This window comes from Panonychus citri, unplaced genomic scaffold (genome assembly GCF_014898815.1).
Source record: "Panonychus citri isolate SS breed McGregor unplaced genomic scaffold, ASM1489881v1 Contig00104, whole genome shotgun sequence".
Classification (NCBI taxonomy): domain Eukaryota; kingdom Metazoa; phylum Arthropoda; class Arachnida; order Trombidiformes; family Tetranychidae; genus Panonychus; species Panonychus citri.
Window position 1 is genome coordinate 86,254 of NW_026515509.1, and position 24,826 is coordinate 111,079.

The 24,826-nt window shown below is 30.3% G+C and overlaps 2 protein-coding genes and 2 long non-coding RNA genes across 18 annotated transcripts in view; 2 read left to right on the top strand and 2 right to left on the bottom strand.

Moving 5' to 3' along the window:
- The window catches only part of LOC128389049 (XK-related protein 6-like), a 40,886-nt gene extending 36,733 nt beyond the window's left edge, over positions 1-4,153 (top strand). The window contains exon 5 of the mRNA XM_053348560.1: positions 2,837-4,153. Coding sequence (XP_053204535.1) covers positions 2,837-3,441 — 605 coding nt within the window. The 3' untranslated portion in view covers positions 3,442-4,153. The remainder of the gene's footprint in view (positions 1-2,836) is intronic.
- Positions 3,308-10,416, bottom strand: LOC128389052 (uncharacterized). Of its 7 annotated transcripts, none has more exons than XR_008325392.1 (11): positions 10,019-10,144; positions 9,167-9,845; positions 7,479-8,992; positions 7,093-7,390; positions 6,914-7,021; positions 6,119-6,740; positions 5,828-6,030; positions 5,606-5,728; positions 5,261-5,449; positions 4,426-5,133; positions 3,308-3,427 (listed from the first exon to the last, which is right to left on the bottom strand). It is a non-coding gene; the product is annotated as an uncharacterized LOC128389052 (long non-coding RNA). The 7 variants fall into 7 exon arrangements; XR_008325393.1 differs by lacking the exon at positions 3,308-3,427 and adding an exon at positions 10,289-10,416 and having other exon boundaries at positions 4,293-5,133; XR_008325395.1 differs by lacking the exon at positions 3,308-3,427 and having other exon boundaries at positions 4,293-5,133; positions 7,479-8,147; positions 8,446-8,992.
- LOC128389053 (uncharacterized) lies at positions 10,359-18,904 on the top strand. 9 transcript variants are annotated; one of them, XR_008325403.1, is made up of 7 exons: positions 10,359-10,498; positions 10,816-11,053; positions 11,178-11,431; positions 11,695-11,885; positions 12,430-13,692; positions 13,772-13,928; positions 16,045-16,314. It is a non-coding gene; the product is annotated as an uncharacterized LOC128389053 (long non-coding RNA). The 9 variants fall into 9 exon arrangements; XR_008325398.1 differs by lacking the exon at positions 10,359-10,498 and adding an exon at positions 14,801-15,350 and having other exon boundaries at positions 10,870-11,053; XR_008325400.1 differs by lacking the exon at positions 10,359-10,498 and adding an exon at positions 14,801-15,280 and having other exon boundaries at positions 10,870-11,053.
- Positions 18,905-19,151: 247 nt separating this feature from the next.
- LOC128389051 (transcription factor SOX-4-like) lies at positions 19,152-22,897 on the bottom strand. The gene has a single exon (XM_053348561.1). It carries the CDS (start codon positions 22,319-22,321, stop codon positions 20,717-20,719), a length of 1,605 nt encoding a protein of 534 aa, XP_053204536.1. The 5' UTR covers positions 22,322-22,897; the 3' UTR covers positions 19,152-20,716.
- Positions 22,898-24,826: the final 1,929 nt, after the last annotated feature.

Here is a 24,826-nt window from a genome sequence, read left to right on the forward strand (position 1 = left end):
ACAATAATAATACAAAAGAGCTAAAGATTTTTCATTATTATCGAACAAAAAAAAGGCGAAACTTACATTATGATAAAGATGAGATTTCGAAAAAAAATTTTCTTCTTCTTTTCTATTGGGTCAAGTTTTCTTGTCCAGTTTCTTCAGCTAAGTGGCTACCAGGGAGTTGACCATTTTGATAACTTTCTCTCCTTCCCATTTTTTACAGTTTCCCTCAGCATCCTCATCATCTCACCTTCGCCTCCCTCTTTCATCATCTTGTTACCTTTGTTTATCCTCGATAATAATAATAGATTATCATTATAACCATTGGAAAATTTTTCTTCCGTTATTTTGATTGTTATTATTTTCTAACAATCTAACATTTTATTTTCTCTTCTCATTCTTATATATAACCTTTTTCTTTCTATATATATTACATAAACTGACCATTGGTCAACTAACAGTAAAGGTTATTTGTATTAAAGGTAAAGCAAATTGTTGATTTATTGTTATTACTTTTCTAGTTTCAATTGTTTCAAATTTTTGACCATAGTAATCATAATAACAATAAGAGTAACTTAGTTAATCCAACAATTGAAATTTAATGTTCACTTGTGGTTTTATTTGTATAATTTGATACTAATTATTTACAATTAGTTTAATTGTTTCTTGTTAATTGTTATGTTACCATAACTCCACCTATCGACTGGTTTATTAACTTTTCTGTGAAAATCTTTCAATCTTAATTGTTGTTAACATGATACAAGATTAAGAGACAATTAAGATGTAAACAATATATGAAAGTTGATTAGATTAATTTGATTAATATTATCAAATGAATAAGCAAAAAAAAATTGTTCAATTGGACAAGAGTTTTAATCATTTGATTTACAATCAACTTGTTAACCTTTTTGATTACTATTACACTAATTGTAACAATCTAATTGTTTAAGTTACTGTTAATAATAAGAAGATCAATTGAATTGAATTGAGGAAAGTTAATGATTGGAAATAATTAGATTTTGTTTCATATTCGCAATAATAATAATCAATAATTAAGATGAATAAAAACAATGGAGGGATTTTATTTTTCTGATAACTTTTTCGTTCCAAGATAATCTGAGTAAATCTCATGATGAAGATTATAATGATGATGATGATGATGATGAAGCAGAAATTACAAATAATCATCAATCATCATCATCCTACTCAATGTAATTGATGTTACAGTTAATATTGACCATGAACCCTAAAGGCAACGGTGGTAACAATTTAATCAAACAGAGGTAACAACAATCAAGACAAATTAATGTACAGTTAATAATAGCAATGGGAGGTAGTGGTGGGTGGAGGGTGGAGAGTGTAGGGTGGGCTAGGGTGGTAAATGGTGAATTAGCAAGAAAAAATCACCACTGATATTCACCCACCCGGTGAGTTAATAACAGGGTGAAACAATTTACCTTGAGAAATATTAATAGATTAATGGTCAATTTGAGATTGAAGGTTAATTATCATGGTAAAAGTTCAGATATTATATTTTGCTTGTGGATTAAATTGATGCTTAATCATCATCATCATCATAATAAGAATCAATTGTTATCATATAACATGAACTTGCTAACAATTAACTAATGATGATTTAAGTATAAAGCTCAGAGAATCATGATCATGGTGACAGATTCAATCTCTCTCTCTCTCTCTTTATATGAGTAAAGTTCATTGGAGATGAAAAAGATCCATTTTTTTGCTCTCATTTTTCACTCCATCTTTTTTTCTTGCTATACTAATGGTCAAGATATTCTTGACCAGTAGAAATATCCTAAATCATCAAGGTTTAATTAAAATTAGCTTTTCTTTTTCACTAATATTAGTATTAAAGTTAATGAAAATTCATCTTTCATTGTTAATCTATTATTACAAGTTGAGAAATTAATCATTTGGGATTAGGTAAATTAAGATGAAAAAGTCAATGGTCAAGAAGTAAATTAATGATTATAATAAATGAAACTGGACCAAAGTTATAATATTATCAGAGAAGGGCAAATGTCCAATGGTCACTCAGGTCATTCCAATGGTTCCCTATTGAATTAGCCATTTGCAATTCAGTTAATTTATTGAGCTGAAACGTTCAAGTGTTGATCATAAGTTAATCATTAATCACGCCACTCGCATGCCAATGGTAATATTGATGATTAACAACAACAATTTAACAACAATCAATGGACAAAAAAAACAACAGAAATCAAAAAAATTATTGAATCAATATTAACATAGCAATTGCAACAACAACGATGAAAAAAAACATAAACAATTAATATCAAACTATTGACAATTTACAAATATTAATACAATTGTTACCATTAAAACATAAATCATCAACAATTAAATTGTTATTGGAAAGTTAATGATTAAATCAATAGTTAATATATTGATACAATCGGTAAACAATTGAATTGATATTAGTGTTAAATGGAAAACAATTTACTAAATTGTTTCCATTTATTTCCTAAGGTAAAGGGAAAATTTAAATTAATCATCAAATTGATGTAAAAGAAACAACAACAAAAAAGTTAATGATATTAAATATAAACAATTAATCAATACTACAAAGTAACATTAAATTGTTGAGAGATGGAAATGAGATGAGAAACAAATCAAACAATTAGATTTGGAAACATAAAATATAACAATTGATTGGAAACAATTAACTAAATGATTACAATCAAACAAAGATTAAGTTCAATACTAATGATATTTACTTTTTTTTTTGCTTCCTTAATGATGGTCAATCATCTTGATGACCACTACAACAAATGAACACACATTCATATATATATAAACTTTTATGTATTAGTTATGGTTCAATTGGCCTCAATATTTACCAGCTTAATACTGACCAGTTGGTCATTAGCATCTTACCATCGAGCCCTGAGAAGGTCAATACCGGAAAAGGATAACATGTCACCCACCGGTGTAATATTATCCTTCCTGTGGAGATTGGGAACACTTACCTGTCGAACCATGTCAATTGGTCTCTTTATATCAACTTACTCTTATTGGTTATTACCAATAGCCATTGGTCATTGGGGTATAATGACCATTTGGGTTATGCATCAGGGAACTTCATTCTGTCGCCATGAACAATCTGAATACCTTTTTAACATGATACTCGGTGTTTTATATCTGTTTGAATTTCTCAATATAAAAGATGAACCCACTCGGTATAAATATACTGCTTATTATATTATCCTTTTAATTGAGAATCTTTTATTAACTGGACTTTGGTTTATCAAGGTGACCACTCATGAATCACCAATCCATCATCTCTCAGCGTTAATCCTTTATGCCGGACTGACCAGTGCCTTTGCTCTTGGTATTGTTTTCATGTTAATCTATTATCGGTTTGCTCATCCCAATGGTAAATTACTTTGGATTAATAAAGCAGCTAAATGTTGTTGATATGGACAAAAGAAACAGAGAGATTAACTTTAATTGTTTACAATTAACCAAAATTAACAACTAAAAAATAGACAAATCAATCAATTGTTCAATCTGATATCATGGATTCAAATGTGATCATTTAATTGTCATCGTGAACGTAATTAAAGTGACAATTTTTGTCTTGTTGTGGTTAATTAGTTGATTGTAATACAAAAAAAATGAAAACGATTGTGATTAACAAATTAATACAATTAATAAGCATTAATTGTGATTATCATTTATATGGTTTTAATCATTTCCAACGCTTTTTGCGTTTTTGCTGTTAATTGTAAACAATTAAGGAGCACACATGATTTTCAATGTTTATTGTTTTCTTAATTGTTTTCCTGATTAATCTTGTCAGTTGGATTTTGTTGTTATTATTTAACAATACGAGATGTAATTAACTGAATCAGCAAAAATCGCAAGGGGAAAATTAATGATTAACCTTTTTTTTGCCACCATAATGAGTAATTAACTGGCACAATTAAGATGATGCAAAGTAATCAGGATAATTTCAATTGAGTTAATATTTGATTGGAAATTAATTAACCATGGAAAATGGTTAATTGTCTCAATTAAATCAATCAGATTAACATTTAAAATCAAGTCATTTTTACCTTGTTTTTCATTTTATTTTGTAAATTAACTAATTAACCACCCGACCGATAAACATCATTGCCAATCATGATTAAATCATCACTCTAATCGTCATGATTAATTGTAATATGTACAAAAAAAATCATTATTTATGGTAAATTTTTCCAGAACAATTAACTAATTATAATCATGGATCATCATCAACAATTTTCATCAACAATGTAATTAAATTAGCAGCTTACGAAATGTTTATTTATAAATTGATTTGTTTGTTTGTTTTTTAATTTCTGATTAATTGATAAATTTTGATCAATTGTAAATCAAATCAATTAGTCAATTTGTATTTAAATTGCTAATACCAACCTTTTGATAAATGATTATGATAATATTAATGCAATTCGTATCTAATTGTAGTCCTAATCTTTTCACCAGTGTCTCTTTTTTTTCATTTAATCATCATCACCATTGTAATATATCTGAAACAATTAAAGAATTGCTGATTTCTCATCAAAACAATTAATTGATTTCTCTTAAAAGTTTGATATAATTAACGGAAGAAGATGTCAAAGAAAAAAAAAAGAAATCAATCTTGGTTAAAATGATTAAGTTAATCATTAATGTTTGTCATCTTCATTAGATGTTGATAAATTAACACTTGATGATCTAATAATCATGTTATGTATTATTTATCCTGAAGCCGGAAAAGTGTTTTAAAATTGATAACAATTCACATGGCGGTTAATTGTAATCAGTAATTGTTACTATGCTTTAAACGTAAACATAATAATTAACCTAAATATAAGTTGCGTCTCAAATTGTGTTGATGATTAGTTTCGTAGCCAATTTTTTTTTTGTTTACAACACACTCTTCATGTTATTAATCTGGATAATCTTCAATTAAATCTGGAACTATGATGATTATGATGAAAAAGACCAACGATGATGAAATTAGAATTGATTGTTGTCATGTTGTAGTTGTTGCTGTCGTTCAATACAAGGTTAGACTTTCGTTACAATTAAGTTATTCGGTGTATTGTTAATCGTGTTCATCTATGTGTGTTTTTTTTGTACCTTGAACAGAAAAAAATCAAAGTCAGGAAATTGATTAGTAATAATCATTAGAAATACGTAAAAGTTATTAATTTATGATAATTAACAATTACGAAAAGGAAAGAAACGTAAAAATAAATATATATACTTAAATCAGTCACTAATTGAATTATTCAATCATCAGAGATAAATTCAACTATTATTATACCAGAAAAGCGGGATTGTAGTAGGTGAATTATCATGATACAGATAAGATGATGAGGATGATGAGGATGTTGTTTTGATTGTGGAAAAAGTCACATTGTGATATTTGGATGAATCTTAACCATTAGGATCTCTATTGATGTGTAAGTATTGAATTTCCATGAAACAAGAAGAAAGAAAAAACCAATCCATGATTACCAGGCAATTAAAATGTAAATAGATATATGAGATAGTGTTGATGAAAAATGAGATTCCAAGATTGATGAAGGAGAGAAAAATGATAAATTACATTGATTACTTGAAATCGATTGATAATTGTAACATCATCTCTTTTTTTTTCCAATTTCCCCGCTTGAAACCAAACAATTTACGAAAAGGGAAACAAAACTAACACCAAATGTGAAATGTGAATCTAAAAGAGAAAAAGAAGAAGCAAGAAAAACAATCAACAATTAACAAAAAACAATTAATATCGGTTCAAAATAGAAACTATGAAAAATATTTTAGTTACAAAGTAACAATTAAGACAATTGAAATTATCCACTTGAAAAAATAACTCTAATCACTATCGTTAGATGGAGACATGGTGATGCTAATCAGGAGCTCACTTTTAACCGGGAAATTCAAGGATAACAGCTGATTGATTAGATTTTGTTTTTTTGTCAATCTAATCAATTCCTAAACAGTCAACACAATTGGAAGATTAAATTGTTGCTGATAGAGAGAGAGAGAGAGAAGAAGGCAAATTAGAGTGGGATAATTGCTCTAAATGATATCGAAATAAAAAAAAATGGTAACTTACTTATAATTAGTAACATAATAATAACTGTTAATGATGATGATGTTATTATTATCATGATGACTTTTTGATCAGTGAGAGCAGATTAAATTAACTGAATTATTGATTGATACGACAGTTTGTGAAATTGGTTTATAAAGGTAACTCATGTTAACTAATCTTCTTGTCATCATGATACACGATGAGTTGATCTTTTTTTTTTCTTGTAATCTCACTAATGAGTATAAAGAGAAAGTAATTATAATTGTAACTGTACAATGACAATCAATTTGTTTCCCAATTTTTTTTGTCTCTTTTCTTGTGTTGTGTGTCTGTGTGTATATTTCAAGGTTTTGATCTTGAAAATTGATCATTAAATGACATAATCAATGTAATGGTTACCTTGAGGAGAGAGTCAATAAATTTTGTTGCTAGAGAGGAGAAAGAAATTAGGAAAGATAATCAATTGTTAAAAATAGTAGTAGATGATGAAATCCTTATAAAATCCTGATTAGTATGATGAATCCTTGTTGTTGTTGTTGTTGTTAATTGTCACTCGATTTCTTAATCTTCTTTGACTCCAGTTTTTGGCTTTTCAGAGTATGACACCTCTTGTTATATGGGAATTATGATAAAATTACTATTCCTGGAAGATAAAGAGAGAGAAAAACAAATTGAGAGGGAAAGAGAAGATATTAAAGAGGATATTGAATGTGAAGATACACTTGAAGACAAGGGTGGAAGAGAAAAAGGTGATGAGAAGATGAGGGTATACAAATCATGTGTTGATGAATATTCACCGGAGAAAGAAAGGTTTACCTGGAGGGATTATTTTCGCATTCTAATAATATCTTATTGGACCAAGGAAGAGTTGTCAATTGGATAATTCGTATTGCCAGAGTGAGAGAACAAGAGATTACGAAAAATCTATAATAAAAAAAGCAAAGAATTACAAAAAATTCAGTCAATTAGAAAAAATAAAATTAACTAATTACAACCTAATTAGTGACATTGAGATAATATCATTTATCATCATCGGTTGGTGGAGCCTAAAAGTCATCAACCGTAAACAATTGATCATAGATCAATCTTAACATAATTAACTAAAGTAGAGAGATGAAGAAAGTTGATAATGGAGAGAGAGAAAAAATTAGTGAGAAAGAGGGAGAGAGAAAAAACTAATTGTTAGATTAAAAAAAAACTCGAAGGCCACTAAATCACAAGTAAACCAGAAAATTAGTCGACAACCAGAAAAAAAAATCCAACCGAAAAGGTGAACATAATAGTTAACAGAATCTGCAAGAGATGGCGCAAAGAAAAAGTAAAAGAAATGATTAGTTAATTGTTTGAAATCAATAAGAAAAAATTAGAATATTAATCTCACGTTTTTAAATTAACTATTGATTATCAATAAGCAATAGAAATGCTGTTTCCTTAAAAATCTTCAATAGAATGAGAGAGAGAGAAGTTGAAAGACGAGGGAAAACCAAAGTTCCATGTTGAAAATAATCCATTGATTCTTATCGATCTCTTATATTGTGACGAGAAGGTGAGAGACAATTATAAGTTGATCAACATAATTATCAAAATGTACACATAATTATTGAGAATCACAATAATCACATCTGTCTCTCTCTCTTTTCTCCCTCTGAGTGGTGTGGATTTCTTGTTATCTCCTTTGTAAATTAAATTTGCTTCCTTCTGTTTTGCTTCCTTCTTCTGCTTCCCTCCATCAACATTGTTTCTCCTTCATCAGCATCATCTCTTATCCGTGCGATATGATTGCTGATTGTCATATAATTGCAATAATAATAATCATCATTTCATCATTAGGAATAATCATCATGTCTTCATTTTCTTCTCTTCAACCAATCAATTCCAATTCATAAACATATTCTCTCTCTCTCTCAACTGCCTCTTCTTCATCATCATCATAATAATCTACTTCATTTTTCTCTCTCTTTCAAACCAGGAAAGTGTAATTATTTTCTTTTTCACTAATATTGCATGATTGGTCTCTTTCTTTCTCTTACAACGTTCGCATTTTTTTGCACTGGGGAAAGAGAAAAGTAAATGTAAAGGAGAGATAGAGAAAAGGATGAGGATGAGGAAGAGAGAAAAGAGCAAGCGAAAAAAAAGGGTGCGAAATTAGCTTAAATCTAAGCTATAACTCAACTCAAGTATGGTGAAAGGTGATCAAATCATTTGGCAATCAATTTTAACAAGCAAAAGGCCAACACCCCATATATTTGCACTCGCAAGTAAAACTAATCACTAGCTACTACATTCTATCTATCAATTCTGCTTTTTTTTATTACTATTCTTTTACTATCTCTCTCAATTTCATTTACTTTTCTTTTTCTCTCTTTGTTGGAAGCTTTTTCTACAGTCAATCATGCATATATATATATCGTTTCTGTAGAAATACTGTGAGAGTGGATGGAAATATGATGGTTAAGATGATGAAGTAGGTAGAGTGCAGAAAGAGAACAATTCACAAGACCGAATCAAATCCATCATCAGCCTCAAACATTATCATCATCGTCATCTTGCTCCTTTGGTTAAAGCTCCTTATTTCAATTTCTCTCAATTTGCTGAGTGTTTCTTGCCGCTGATTCTGTTGTTGCAATTGAGCCACTGTGAACCATCATCATCATCAACAGCAACTTTATCTTCATCATCATTACCATTCAGGCTCATTGGTTAACGAAGGTTCAAGGGAGATTATTAGATGAATGAAGAAGATGAAATGATGATGATGAAAAGTGTAAAATAGATGAGAGATCCACCTAAGAAGTGTAGGGCCATTCAACTTGATCCAATGATAATTACCAACAGGCTGTTTAACAATTGATCCCAATGGAGAAAAACCATCACAAATTAATTATAAATAAAATTCTGAAAGAAAAGAAAAAAGATAAATAAGTTTTAACTTTGATAAGTTTGACAATAATATCAACATGAACATGGAAACGTTTCCATATGAAAAAGCTACGTAAAGATAAACCTTGAAAAAGTTTCTTGGTCTTTTCTTTTCGTAATAATTTTCATGGTTTTTCTCTCTCACTTTACCTCATTCATTCATTCATTTTCTTCATTTATTCATTGGTTCGTATGTTCATACCCCAATCTCCTTGATCGCCATCTTGATGATTAAACCATTAAGGCGAAGAGAAAAAAAAACTCTCTCTCTCTCTCACTCAGAACTGATGAAAGAGAAAAAGAAAATGGAAAATGCAAATACAATTTACATCGATGTTTCTTTTCAGTTTTTTTCTCCATGCAAACACATAAACACGTTGAAGATTTTTCTTGTAATTTACTTGATTGTTGCAAATACGAGAAAAGGTGAAGAAGAAAACAAGAAAAGATAAACGATAGAGAAAAAAAGGAGTAACAATGTTCACATAGAATAGACAATAAGCCGTCAATACAAATAGAGAAAATCCAATGAATATACACATAGAGATGAGAAATTCAGCAAACAAAAGTGACGATGAAAAATAAAGATGATGAGGTGAGAATAGAGAAAGAAAACGAAATGAGAAAATGAGGCGATTGATGAGAACGTAAAATTGGAGACAAACGATATCCAAACCATAGCCTAAAGGGGTGAACTCTTGAAATGATATCTCTCTTTCTGCTAGTAGTTGATGATGATGGTGATTATATTCCTGATGCTCATTATCATTCACCGGCAAGTTCCACTCGCCGATAGCCTGAAACCAGAAAAAAGCCTTAAAGCTATGAGCTAAGAGAAACACAGAGAAAGAGAGAAAGAGAAGAAATTGAAAGTTATTGCTCTAGAGAGAAAGAAAAAGAAAGAAAGAGAATAAAAAGTAATCGCGACATCAAAATTCTGAGAAAAGAAAAAAAATCTATGCAAATTAATAAGTAAAAGAATATGAATAAAACTGAACTTACCATGGAGACGATTAACAATCAAAGAGAATCAAAGAAATTGAATGGAAAAAGGGACAGAGCCAAAAACAGAAGAAGAGATTAAAGAAAAACAAATTAACTAATTAACTTAAATTTGGAAAATGAAACCTTGAATATTGAAAAAGAAGAGAAAAAAAAATCAAAACGAAAAAGAAAAAAATGAAAAGCGAATTAAAAGAAAGAGAAAAAGAAAGAGAATAGAAAAGAAAATTAAATCAACAATATGGCGACTGTTTACTTTTCTTTTCTCACCTTTGTGATCACTTTTCCCTCTCAACCTGAGAAAATCTAATCTCTTTATCTTAACTAATCGGGTCATTTTAATTTCTTCTTCTTTTTTGTTTAATCTTTTCAACAATTTAATTTCTATGGGAGAATAAGTTAAAATCTGTTAATTGTTGGCAACAGAAATTTAAATATTAATCAACTCTTACTAATTTTGTTCACATCCAGTTAATCCCTGTAAGTGTTTTAATGTGTCTCCTTGTGTTAATCATAATTTTTATCCCCTTTTCTTGTTGATTGTTTTGTATTGTTAATCCAAACAATTAACTTGATTAAGTAAAATCAATTAGCAATGTGATTATAATCCTTCATCTTTTGTATCACCAACCAAGTTGCTTATGTGATTAATTTATTTATCTCTCTCTTTCTCTCTCTCTCTCATTTTCTTTTTATCATCTTGTTGCTATAATTTATACTCATGATGTTTTATTTACCATGTGAATTTTTATTTTTATTCCTTAATCTAAATTTTAATGATTTTCTCTTTCAAACAGAAGAGAAAATGGTTCATTGGGATTAATCTCCTTCTCGTATATTAATATGATTAAGAATTGAATTTTGTTTGATTTTTTCTTCTTTTGCTGCTGCTGATTTATATATAATCATATTAATGGTGATGATGATTGCTGCTGTTTTCTGTTGGAGAGAAGAAAAAAAAATCATGATTGACAATGATGATCATCATGATTATAATACCTGAAGATGGTGGGTTTCAATTCATTGATTTTCAAGGTAACAAATTAACATTAATTCAACTGGTTTACATTTTAAAAGATATTGGAAGTAATTTTTATCTCTCTCTCTCTCTCTCTCTCTCTCTCTCTCTCTCTCTCTCTGCTGATTTGTTTTTCTACAGAAAATTATGGAAATACATCCTGTGATTACCTGGCTAATTACTGACAAGTTAATGGTCTTTATCATTCTTGGTGATAATAAACTGGACACAAGTAGATAAATTTGTCTTCTGTTGTTACCATTGATTGTCCTGTTAATCTGTTTCTCAATCCTAATCTCATTTCAATGGATTTCATGTCTATTTTTCCCTCTCAACAAATTAAACGTTCCCAAAATCACTGATAATTAATCAATGTCATCAGTTTGATGGATAAGGTAAACATATATAACAACAATTCACAATAACGAGATGATGAGAAAATTTTTTTAATTCTCTCTCTCTCAAATCATAAACAGTGTCAATTGGATTTAACTTTTAAATTCACAAAACACTGTTGTGTAAAAGAGATTGTTAATTGTTATTGTTTCGTTTCTATTGCTCATTTACTCTCTTTCTCTCTCTCCAATCTAAATCACTTACACGATTTTAATATTAATCTACCTTACAAAATATATTTTCCTTTCTTATATTAAATTAGATTTACATGATTTACTTAACAATAACGATAACCATTTTCTGTTGTAATTGGATTGGATACTCTAATTAGTTAAGCTACAGCAAACATAATGCATAAAGAACCAGAAAGGATTTCTGATTAGATTGTTATTGTTATTGACCAGTTACATTTGACTTTTCAATTTAAAACCACAATTTGATTAATTTTAAATGGTAAGATGCACATCAATTATTCACTAATTCATTTACCTTAATCACTGCAAAAAAAATCATCTCAAATTTACAATCAGAAATCATTATCTCATTTCCAACAAGTAATATTAATAAGTTACTATTTCTCACCATTATCATTGATTTTATTTGTGTGTATTTGTGACGATAAACATCATTAATTTAATTATCATTACTTTAGTTGATTTGAATCAATTAAAGGTGTAGATGAAAAATTATATTTACCTAAGCTAGTTAACCAGAAAAAAAATTAGGTGTTCAAACCTAAAAAGTTAATTTGATTATATGTTATATCTGTTTATGGTTAAATTAAAGATTCAAATGATTAGTATTACAGTTTTTACAGGTATTATTATATTAGTAATAATAATTGTAAATATATACGTGTATCTATTGTTTAATTCATTAATTTTTTTTTCAAAGATACAATTTAATCGTTCTAATTGTATTGTAATTATCAAGCTAATTTATTTTTTCTCTTTTCTCCTAATTGTGTTTCTTTTTCTTCAATGTTACATGTATCAAGAGGAATATCCATACATCTAATTGGAAACACGATCCACTAATTGTATTGATTATTACTTAAAGTCCAACAGAGAGAGAGAGAGAGAGAGAGAGAGAGAACCTGGAAACCCTACATGGACCATTCACTGTATACGGTGACCACTGACCGATTGAGACAATTATCTACAGTATAGCAATGAATTGCAAGAGGCCAAAGTAAATTTGCTTTTCAAATCTACGGAGAGAGATTTCTCCAATCATCAATAAATGATTGTCATAACAATCATGACAATTGTCTATGATTAACGGAACATCATCTTCATCACCAACATACAATAACATCAACAGCATCAATCCTGGTTCAATGACAGTATCCGCATCATCATCATCATATATTTTTGATATATAATTGGCAATTTTCAGTTTCAACCTGAAACCAGATTAACAAGAAAGGCAAAAGAAATGAGAGAGAGAGAGAGAGAGATGAAAACGAACACACAGTGAAGAAACTAAGGGAGATGAAGTGAGAGTGAGAAAGAAAATCTCAAGAGAATGAAATCTTTACCAAAGAAAATGGTAAAACCTGAAAAAAGGCAACAACTACAGCTAACAACATGTCTTCATTATCTTTTCTATGGATTAATATCTATCCACGCCAAAGAAAAAAGTTCCAAGAAAAAGATGAACATCATCATCATCGTGATCATCTCATCAAGACCACAAAGGAAAAAAAACTGAATTACCTGAATGATTCCTGGTGATTCTGGTGTATTCATATACATGTGTGTGTGTATATATATATGATGATGATGATTATGCTATTATTATGAGTGTGAATTGAACTTTTAAAAAGTAATCAAGAAGATGATGATTATGATGAAGATAAACCATGAAAAGTTAAGTATAATTTGTAATTTTCATGGTCACACACACACAATCATCTTTAATCATTTCAATGTTAAAACAATAATTAGTGGACTAAAAGCTGCAGTTTCAAGCAATCAATTGAAACGTTAATTGACCATAAACTTATTTACTGGTCAAAGTTCTGGATGTTTTTGTTTTCTCTCATTCTCCTAATGTATATACGATATGGATAAAAATGAAAAGCCCAACTTGGAATACGATCTTTATCATGATCGGTAATTTATCAAATGCATTTAATAGCATCATGTATTATTTGCTGTTGTAATTAGTACAAACAATAAGTAATTCAAATTAACCATAATAACAACAATGATCATGATCATTGTTGATAATGATTAATATAATTAGACTCTTACAAGTAAGAAAAAAAAACAAAATTCTACTTCAAGATATTAAATGATAACCATTTCTTTTTTTTCTCTTCTTCTTTTTCGCAGATCGTTTTCATCAAGAAGATCTTGATCTTGGCTGTAATTATAATAATCGCAATTGAGTTGGAAATCCTTGATGGTCAATCATCAATCTTGACCAGGTCAGTGTCCAACAACTTCCGGCTTCAAGGTTTAAATGAAGAAGTGGTAATTGAAATGAATGGTTAGTAAAAAAACAGATGCTCTCTCTCTCTCTCTCTCTCTCTCTCTTTGAATGGTGATGCAGTTGCAATTTAAATTGATTTGTTAATTGGGTAATTAAATGGTCAGTATCATGAAGCAATTAAAAATTTTCTAATGATAGAGTTAATGTTTCTGTGGGTGGAGAGACAATTTATTATCTCTCTTCCAATTGGAAGATGTTGATATGATAAATAAGGAAAATTATGCAATTTTTTAATGGAAAAATTATTAATATTTGTCGTCGAAATGTTTTCTGTATTTTCCAAAGAACTGTTCTATATTTATATACAGTTGATTGATTTTCCGTTTCCGGAATATCACAAGATATGGAGAGCACAAGGGTGACACTTTAAAATTTAAGTTGCTTTTCTTCAGCTATTGATAAAAAGGTCTATCTCTTAGTATATTTATATGGAATTCTAATTATTATTATTGGTTTGTATTGAAATATTTTCGAGGATCAAGAGACTCTTTCGAATGTATCAAAAAGTTAAAATTAATTGTTCTTATAATTAATGAATAATAGAAGCCAAAAAAGGGTAACATTTCCGTTTCACTTTACGGAAAAGGAAACAGTAACTCACACATTGATACTATCGAAACCTCAAGTAAGGGCAAAGAAAAGACAAACATGTTAATTAGTAGGTCACAACTTTAAGACAATAATTATAAGCAATTAAGTTGCAGTTTCTTCGTGATTAACAACATAAATTAACATGAAAACATTGAATCTTTGTTTTTCATGATAAAATCAAAGATATTCAACAAAACCAGAATTTGAAATATTCAAATTATCGCTAAGTGAATCTCTCTCTCTCTCTCTCTTCTTCATCTTCTCTTTCATCATCTTAGTTCCCTTTCATATCATCATGATGTTCATCCTCATGATAATTCATTCCATTCAATAATTACAACCAATTAATCAACCCCCTCCCTCCCTCTCTCACTGTCTCCCTGAAAAAAAGTATCAAAACAAATATGAGAAAGTTTTGTTTTTCAAAGGAAATGATTATATTGCTTGCAAAATAATGAAGACATTGAACACGCATTGAAAAGCAACACTCACTGATTATCGTGGTGTAAATAAATGATAATATTGGCAATATGTTATCCAATTGATATTCATAAATCCTCTGGATAAATATGGAAACCATTGTGAAAACAAACCCATCAAAGTGATAAGGATACTCGTAAATATTATGGACGTTATTTATTACTATTATTTCATCCATTCAATTATTTACTTCACTATTATTATTATTGTCGTGATTACCATTTTCTTGGGTGTATCTTCATGAAAAGATGACGATGATGATGATGAGAGGCCCACAGGTAACAAAGAGAGAGAGAGAGAGAGAGATTACCACTCATAATGATTATCATCTTTAAGCTGTGGAAAAAGGTAACAACAATAGACTGTAATTAGTAAACCAGATTTCATGAAACTGATAAGATGATTTCCTTATTAACTTATTATCTTCATCATCATCTTTTCTCTCTCATCCTTCTCACTTTTTGTTAGTAATAGTATTCACGAAGGAGATATACTAACATTAATGATAATACTTCGTGTGAATACCTTCAATATCGTCAGAGTTTTCTCTTTATTACCTATTCCATGTATCTCTTTGTAGTTTTTTACTTTACCTTTGGGAAACCAATTTTATGCAACACTGATACATGGTGATGGAGAAAGAGCCACCCCACCTTTTCTCACTCACCTTTATTTCTCATCATCTTTATGGTTCTTTAAACTGAACATCGAAGGAGAAGAGAGAGAGAGAAAATATCATATTCGAGGTTGTTTCTTCTTCTTCATCTCCTGTCGATTCCAATTAGCACTAATATATTAATGGAGAACATATCTCTCTCTCTCTCTCATCATTATTATCATCATTCTTCTCTCTCTCTCACTCTTCTGTAATTTACCAAACTTTATTTTCCTTCAACAGGATTCTTACCTTTAGTTTCCATACGCTACTTAATACTTACGCCTCAGGGTAACATTTCGTTAGCTCCCACCTAACTCTCTTTCTCTTTAATATTTTTTTTTCCTTTTCTTTTCTCTTTCTTTTTCTCTTTCTTTCTTTCTTTAGTTGTTCTTTAGGTTGTAACTGCTGCCCATATGACTACGTGAGATGAAGGTAGGCCATTGGGAGGAGGGGTGGTAGAAATGGTGGAAAAGGGATGGAGGGAGGATGAGCCTCACCCAACAAGCCATCAGACAACGACCATGATGATGATAATCATCATGAGCATCATCATCGTGCCTTTCTTACCTTCTTTCTCCACATTAACTTGATTCTCTTATTATTACCTTCGTTTAATGTTAGAAGCGTTTTTGATTAAAAGGCCTTTTACCAATACATTTAAAATAATGATTCTAAACAACAGCAACAACAATAATTTTACTCAAAGCATCATCATCATCATCATCATCAACAACTCGCACACACACATAAGCACACACACTCAATAATAAACTAGTCTAACCTCACGATTCTGTTTTTCAAGTGAAATTTGGCCTTTTAAAACGATTCATCTTCTTAAAACAGGCTAACATTTATCGCCCATGCTATGGACATACAGATACAAACACGATAAATTAACGCTCGATATTATAACGGTATCATTTTCTTATCCCCAACGATTTAAATGCACACGAACTTTAATATTTACGAGGTGAAGTTGAGAGATAAAAAAAAAGTTCTAACGATATAAAGAAAAACTTTTTTTTCTTCTCTTCCAATATCTCTTTCAATCAAAGTTTCCTAACGAAAAAGAAGAAAAAAAAATCAAGCTCATGATGATTAGAATTGATGATAAACTTGAAGATAATTAACTTTCTCTCACTAATCATGATGATATATCTCAAAATGAATGATAATCTAACCATTATATCAATAGATATACAATCCAATTCAATATTATCATGTTATTATGATCAGTATATCATTAAGACTTAATTGTTAGATTAAAAAGGCGAGGCTATTACTCTGTGTGTGTGTGTGAATTGACCATCTTAATGATGATTAACTTTTCTCATGAATTTGATTCTCTCTCATCTTAATCTTAATCATCTTCTTAATTTTCCTGTTTTCTTTTTTTCCTTGATCGATTTTCATTTGTTTTTAATCGTAACTAAATTTTTCAATTAACTTTTTTTCTTCTACTACGTCAACAATTAACTTTGATTGTGAGACATTTTCTTTTGTTTTAATATTTAATATACAAAATTATTTTTCTTCTTCTTCTCCAGCAATTAACTTAATTATTACTTCACTTTAATTGTTTGTTATTTGCTTTTCTTTCCCTCTGCAAAGGGTTTCCTTTTAATCTTGGTTACTTTGTCTACAATTAATTGTAATCCTGTTAATTGTAATTAATTAAACATACACTTTTTCAGGTTCAACTGATTAAGGTGAACAAATTATTTTCGTCAAAATTAAAGTTAATTGTTTTCTGTTGTTGTTGTTGATTGTTTACAATTTAGACAATTGATCAGCATAAATTATTGAACGTATTTAAATAAACATAAATTGTAGATATTAAATTACTGTTAATCAGTAACATTAAATTAGCAACAATTAAATTTAATCACATAAATTTAAGTAAATGAAAACTTTTCTCTCTCTGATTGTTTTGCTTGATTACCTTGTGTTTGTTAACAACAATTAATATTCACGAATGATAATTAATATTATTAGTCTTTCTTTTTCCAATCTCTTCATGGCAATTAACAATTATCAGAAAGTGATTAAGGTTATGTCTTAATTGTGGTCATTTGATTTCCATGTGGATGATTAGTAAATTATTGAAACAATGAAACAATTATAAAAGGTTAATAATGTTTATCAGGTAACTTGATTTATTGTCATCAACTAATCATCAACAATCAACAACAATCAACAACATTTACTTATCTTTTACTTTGATTTTCCTCGCTTCTTGATCATCATCATCATCATTTTCCTCGTTATCATCCTTGCTCTCTCTCTCTCACCTTAATGATGATAATCAACCGTCATCATCTTAATTTAATTATTTGTATTCTAATGAGAGTTAATTTTAATTTTCTCCTTCCATTGTAATTGTATTTGCATCCATACAAAAGGATACTTTGTATTCATGATGATTAATATATTCTGAGGTTTTCTTGTCTTCTCTTTCTTTTCTTTCTTTCTTTTTAGTTGGACACGCACTTTGACTTCAAGATGATGATGACGACGACGATGAGGATGATGATGATGATGATGAAACACGAAGATGAGTCCAGGATAAGAAACCTCATCATCTTTACTCATCATCAACTTCCTCATTCAACAATCAACTAACTTTGTCTTATGACCTTTTCTTGCTAATCAAATCTAGAGATTTAATTGTTTGCATACACAAAAGGGTTAAATTGTTACTATTAAAAGATGCACACACACACACCCAATTAAATTAATTGTTGTCATATTCAGTTAATTGGATTAATCCGGATAATCTTTAATCTCTGGATGTTTTAGTTTTTAATCCTGATTCATGTGAATGAAGAAAAAAAAAATGATAGAAAATCAATTGAAAAATATAACAATTATCTGATTGTGTTTACACACAATTACTTTTGACTTGGTGTATTAATTGGTAACAATTAAGATGATAATTAAATTTGTATTGCTAAATCACACCTAATGATGAAGACAATGATGATGAAAATGATGATAATTGAGATACAATAATAAAAAGATAAATGTGAATATCAACAATTGAGTTTAAGTGTTAATTTAAAATCATGATTAAATTAACCGAAAAAAAAACAAACTTCTCTTCCTAATTGTCTCTAATCAAACAATTAAATCACTTATTTACAACAATTAACAGAGAAAAAGAAAGAGAGAGAGAGAATTAAATTAAATTGTAAAGAAAATTAATCAAAACAATCACTTGAAATAACTCAGAGACTCGATTGTGATAATTACCAATCATGAACATTTTCTGATGGAGGAAATTTAATCACAATTAGTTAATTTGTTTGTTTTTCTTCCGAAAACAAAAATAACATAATTAGTGTATTTTGTTGTGTAGAAAAAGCAAAAAAAAGAAAATGGGAGATAATCTCAAATCTTAATCCATTAGGGATTATCTCATTTATACAGAATAAAAAAGTTCCAAAAGATAATTTAATTTAAATGTTTTTTTTGTTCCTTTTTTGTTTAGGTTTTTTTCATGGAAAAATGAATGATTTTTAATTAAAGTAATTAATTTATAATCATTGTCGTAATTAAGAGTAAAACGAAGATTATTTTGTTTATTGATCTTCTCAATCAGTTAACTGTATTTTTCTTTTACTTTTATAATTATGATTAATTTTAAATCATTTACACTCATTTGAATGTCAACCCTTAGTCCGATTCCTCTTTGAGCATCGATGACCAGTGCTGCTTTTCGGGTAAGTTAAATGAATTTTGACTCGATGAAATTTGATGCGAATTTTGTTAAAGAAATAGGAAGGTGACCTTCTTTGTCCATGTGTGTTTACACGTCTATTATATGGGGAAGGGTGTGAGAGAGGTCAAAGATCACGTTGCAAAAGGGTATTTGTCTTTCACTAAAATAATATTCGATTTGTGTGTTGTGTGTGTGTGTCGAGGAGATTTGATCAATTTTCGAGAACGAATTTGGATCTTTGGACAGCAACAACAACAGTGGTCAGTGTTTTGGTCACTATTGTTTTTTTTTCTAATGGAGGTTAATGCAAAAGCTGCTGTAGGCACAAAGTTTTTGTTGTTGATGTTGTTGTTTGGTGGTTGTGGTGTTTTCGGTGTGGACAAAGGCTGCAGGCGATTTCGCTGCGTTTGGATCATGGGGAAATCTAAGGATTAACTGCATCCGAACTTGATCAATAATCGATTTTCTTTGTCACCAGGATAATTATGGTTAGACAGTTGATTCGACCTGGATCATTATGATCTATGAGCGGCCACTGCCACCAGAGAAAAGAAAACCTAAAACCCTGGACCTTTATAATTACACCTCTTCTCCATTATAATATTACCAATAACATTTCACCTCTACGAAAGTCTATAAGTCCAAAGGTAGAGGTCACACAGAGATCATACACATTTTAAGAGAGTATATGTTGTTATCACCAGAAAATTTTCTTGCTTGAGCTCTGCCATTGGGGGAAAAAACTTCATTTCATGAGGATCAATTGATTGTTTACTAATTAGAATCATCATCATTGTTGTCTCTCTCTCTCTCTCTTTGTTACTTTTCTTCTCCTAGAAATCAATCAACTCTTTTGTTTTTCTTCTTTCAATGACCTTTGTCCATTTCGTCTTTTCCTCTGATTTTTTGGCTGGTTGAGAGAAAGAGAGATCAAATTCCAATGGTTACCTTTTAGAATATCTTTTAGAACCTTTTTTTTGAGCTATTATGTGAGGCGATTGTCGTTGTTGTTGATGCTACAAAATGAATCTATTTCGCCCCCTTTATTATTTTTTTACTTATAATTAGGCATCATTTTCATCATCATAGATAATTGTTTCATCTTCATCATATAAGATAGAGTTAGAGAAGAGACAATTACAATAAAAAAAAGATTTGAATGTATAATTCAAAAAAAGAAAAAAAAACAGAGGGATTAGAGAAATAGAGAGAGAGAGAGAGAGAGAGAGAGAGAGAGAGAGAGAGAGAGAGGGAGAGGGAGATATATTGTTGTTGTTTTTGTGTGTTTTTGTGTGTGTGTTGTGTTTAAGTATTGATTGTTTTAACCACCGTTAATCAACAGTTGATCAGATTGGCAAAACTGGTGGCACTCCAGTCTTCACCTAAGATATCCGAGACCTCGGGTGAGGCATAATCCGGGAATTCAAAGTGTGAAAAGGTTATCGGTGAAAGGGAGAAAGATGATGACTCGGATGAGAAGGATACCGATGAGAGAGATGATAACGATGAATTAGAATTTGAGTTGGTGGTTAAATTTTCAATCAAATTTACTGTTGCACCGGAAATTGGTGAGGGTGGCGGTGTAGTAGTCGCTGTAATCATTGATGCTGTTGATGGTTGTAGTTGTTGAATTTGTGGTTGCAGTTGTGGTGGTATTGTTGTTGTAGTTGTGGTTGTGATGGTTGATTGTGGTGATGGTGTTAATATTGGATTTAATTTGATACCATTCATAGCACTTGAAGGTGATAATGAAGAGGTAGTTGATGATGAAAGAGAGTTGGTTAAACGATTTGTGGTAAAATTAATTGTTGTAGCTGCTGAGAGTGGTGATGATGAGGGTGTTAGGGTTGTTGTTGATGATGAAGTACTTGTATCCATTGGGGTGGTGGTTAATAGGGATGAAAGAGATGAATCAAATTTGATCCTATTGGTTGAACTCAAGGGTGACAACGAGGAGGTGGCTGATATTGAATTGGTCAATAAATAGGAGGTGAAATTAATCTTGTTGGACGTTGAAGATGATGAATTAACGCCTTTAGCAACAATCAACGGTGTTACAGATGAGGTTGGTACTGTTGTTGGAGTAATTGAGCTTGAAGATGACACCGTTGATATCACTTGGGGAAGAGGAGGAGAAGGAGGAGAAGCAGCAGTGGTGCTTGTGGTCACCGATGATATTTCAGCTTCTTGAGAGGCGGTTGAATTTGTCGTTGCGACGGCGGCGGAAGCGGCTGCTGCTGCTGCTGCTGCTGCTGCTTGCAATGAAGAAAGTACTAACTCAGGTGTTACTGATGTCGGTGTAACTGCTGGTGAAACGGTTGGTGTTATATCGGGTGTTAGTGTTGTTATCGGTATCGGGCTTGAAGTAGGATTCACTGTTGATACCACTGCCTGTTGTTGTTGTTGTTGAGTTACGACTTGGGTAACTGGTACTGTTGATGATTGTGTTGTTGAAGCGGCTGCTGCTGCTGCTGCTGCTTGGTTAACTGTTAGTTTCACTGTTGGTGTTAAAGTTGGTGAACTTGAAATTGAAGTAGTTGTTGTTGGTGTTGTGGTTGAGGTATTATTGTTATTCAATCCAATTCCACCAATTGATGTACTCACAGGTTGATTGTTACTTGTTTTTGCCTTTTTTCGTGGCCTGTACTTATAATCGGGATATTGTTGAATGTGAAGCATTCTCAAACGTTCAGCTTCCTCTACAAAAGGCTGTCGATCAGAATCGGTCAAGGTTTTCCACCTTTTACCCAAACGTTTACTAATCTCGGCATTATGCATATCAGGCTGTTGTTCACAAATTTTTCTCCTCTCAATTTGAGACCAAACCATGAACGCATTCATCGGCCTCTTAATATGATTGGTAACCTTTTTACACTGGGTTGCATCGGTATAAGGTGTTCGAGATCCAGTTGAGACATTTAATGATCCAAAAACGGGCATGATTTTTACGTTGATTGTGTAGAGTGTTTTGTATGTGATGTGTGTGTATGTTTATCCAAATAGAAAAAAAAACGAACGAACAAAAAATAAAAACGAGAGTTTTCGATGAGCAGTTTTAGAAGAAGAAAACGAAGAGAAATTGATGAGGTGAAGTCGCAAAAGAGAATAGAATTTTCCAATGTCAAGTTGAATTTTCTCCTTTTTTTTCAATTATTATGAATTTTTTACTGTAACAAAAAAAGATTTTTCAAGTTAGAAGAGAAGAAGAAAAAAACAAACACAGAAGAGAAGAAGAAGAAAAAGAAAAAACCAATTTTTTTTTTCAAACAGAAACAAAAACGTAAAGTATTTTATATATTTAATATTATTATTGTAAGAGAGAAAAAAAATATTCTTTTTGTTGTAGTAAATTTGTTTAATTAACTAATATTAGATTTACTTAAATATATAATTTATAAAAAATGTTAACTGTTGTTTCTTGTGTTTAGTTAAATTTTGATGTTTGGGTTAAATAAAAAAAAATTTTATGTATTCACTTGGGTTGATAATCTTGTGTAAGGGTAAGTAAGTGTTTAGTTTTTCAACTGGAAAAGTTTGCAAATGTATCGGTTTATATAGAGAGGAAAAGGTGAGCTCAACTCACTCACTCTTCTTTGGAGTGAGAATAGAAATAAACTGAATCGGGAGCAAGGGAGACGATTTATTGTCGTCAACCGACTCCATCTATTGGTAACCAGGGAAACTTTTTATTCGCAAAAATTTTGATCAACTTTTTGCTTTTCAAATTGCATTTAGCAACAAAACTAATCCATTATAATTTAGTTGGAAACAATTAACTCATTTTAATTTTGTTTTTCTCGCCTACTAATTAATAATTTTGTAATATGACTAATTGTCATCAAGAAATTTGGATAATCTAAATTTTACCAATGGGGAGGAAAAATTATCGGATCGATTTTTTTTCTTCTTCATCATCATTAAGCTTTTCAAGTTAATTACGCGGAAGTGGTGATACTAATTCACTTTGTTTATATGAATTGTGATGATGATGAAAGAGACGAAGATGATTACATGATAATGATGACGATGATGATGATCAAGGGATAAGATTGATTTAGTTAATCTTTGTGATTTTTGATCAATAACAAAGATTGACCTTAATCTTTAATCAACTAACTAGTACAACCGATTCATTAGTTGTTTGATTAACTGCAATTGGATTAAAAAAAAAACGTTTTTTTATCATCCTGGTCAGCTGATTTTCGTCTTCCTCACTCTCTTTCTCAGCAATATGAAAGGCAATTTAATCCACTTTCTATTGAAAATCAACTCTACATCTTACCCACCCCTTCACCACCCACTTTTTATCATCCTCTCTCTCTCTCTCATCATCATCATCATCATCATCATCTCACTAAATTTGAATGTCATCTTGGTTATAATTTTCTAGTTCTTTCATCATGATAAATTAACCACTCCCAGAACAAGGTCAACGCCATCATAATCTTCAATAAGGCTCACAATCAACAACAATTAACTACAATTAATGGTGAAAAAATCCCTCATGATACAATTTTAAGGTGAAAATTTCAAGGTAATTGCACATTAAGACACCGATATTGAGAGTAACCTTTGAGATAAATGTTCAACTAATCATTAGAAAAGTGAAAAGACAATTAACAATCAATGGTAACCATTACAATCGGATGTTCATTGAGAAAAAAAATTTATTTGATCATCATCATCATCATCATCATCTGCTTCCGAACTGCCTTTGGCATCGATGATGATGATAACAACATATTGACAACGACTCTGTTTACCTCTCCCCATCATCCGCATCATCATCATCATCATCATCATCATCTGTTTGTATTAATTTGAGAGGGAAAGAAACGTCAAATGTGTCACCCGACAATTTGATCAACCATTTACAACGGTAAATCCAAACAATTAGCACCCAAAGAAAGTAAATTAAACATTTCAAATGCAAACTAAAATAATCAACTGTCACAATTAAGCTTAATTGACATCAACTAATTGTACAGTTAGTTAATCAACTAGACTTACCCTAAATGTGTAGATATACAAAAAAATATATTACATATAAACCTAAACAATTTAATTGATCAACCAAAGCTCAAACTTGAATCTCCCAAACCAACAACAACAATTAACATTAAAATTGAACAAGAAAACTTAATTATCCTCCCAGAGATATTTGTTATCATCTTACTGGGTCAAAGTACATGCAAGGTCACTCATCATCCTCATCCTCATCCTCCTCATCATGATACAGAAAATGTTTTCATATAATTACAACTTAATGGGAATAATTTTTACACAAACCATTGGATTCACTTGGATAAATTTAGTAATGAATATGAACCATTGAGAAATATTATCATGCTCATTTACCGAGAGTTACATGTGACAGAGTAAAAAGTTATCATCCATAATTATGATTCCATAATGATGATAATAATAGTAAAAGTCACTAATGTT

Excerpts from the sequence above, each read along its gene's own strand:
- LOC128389051 (XM_053348561.1), bottom strand. The coding sequence starts at position 22,321 with ATGCCCGTTTTTGGATCATTAAATGTCTCAACTGGATCTCGAACACCT.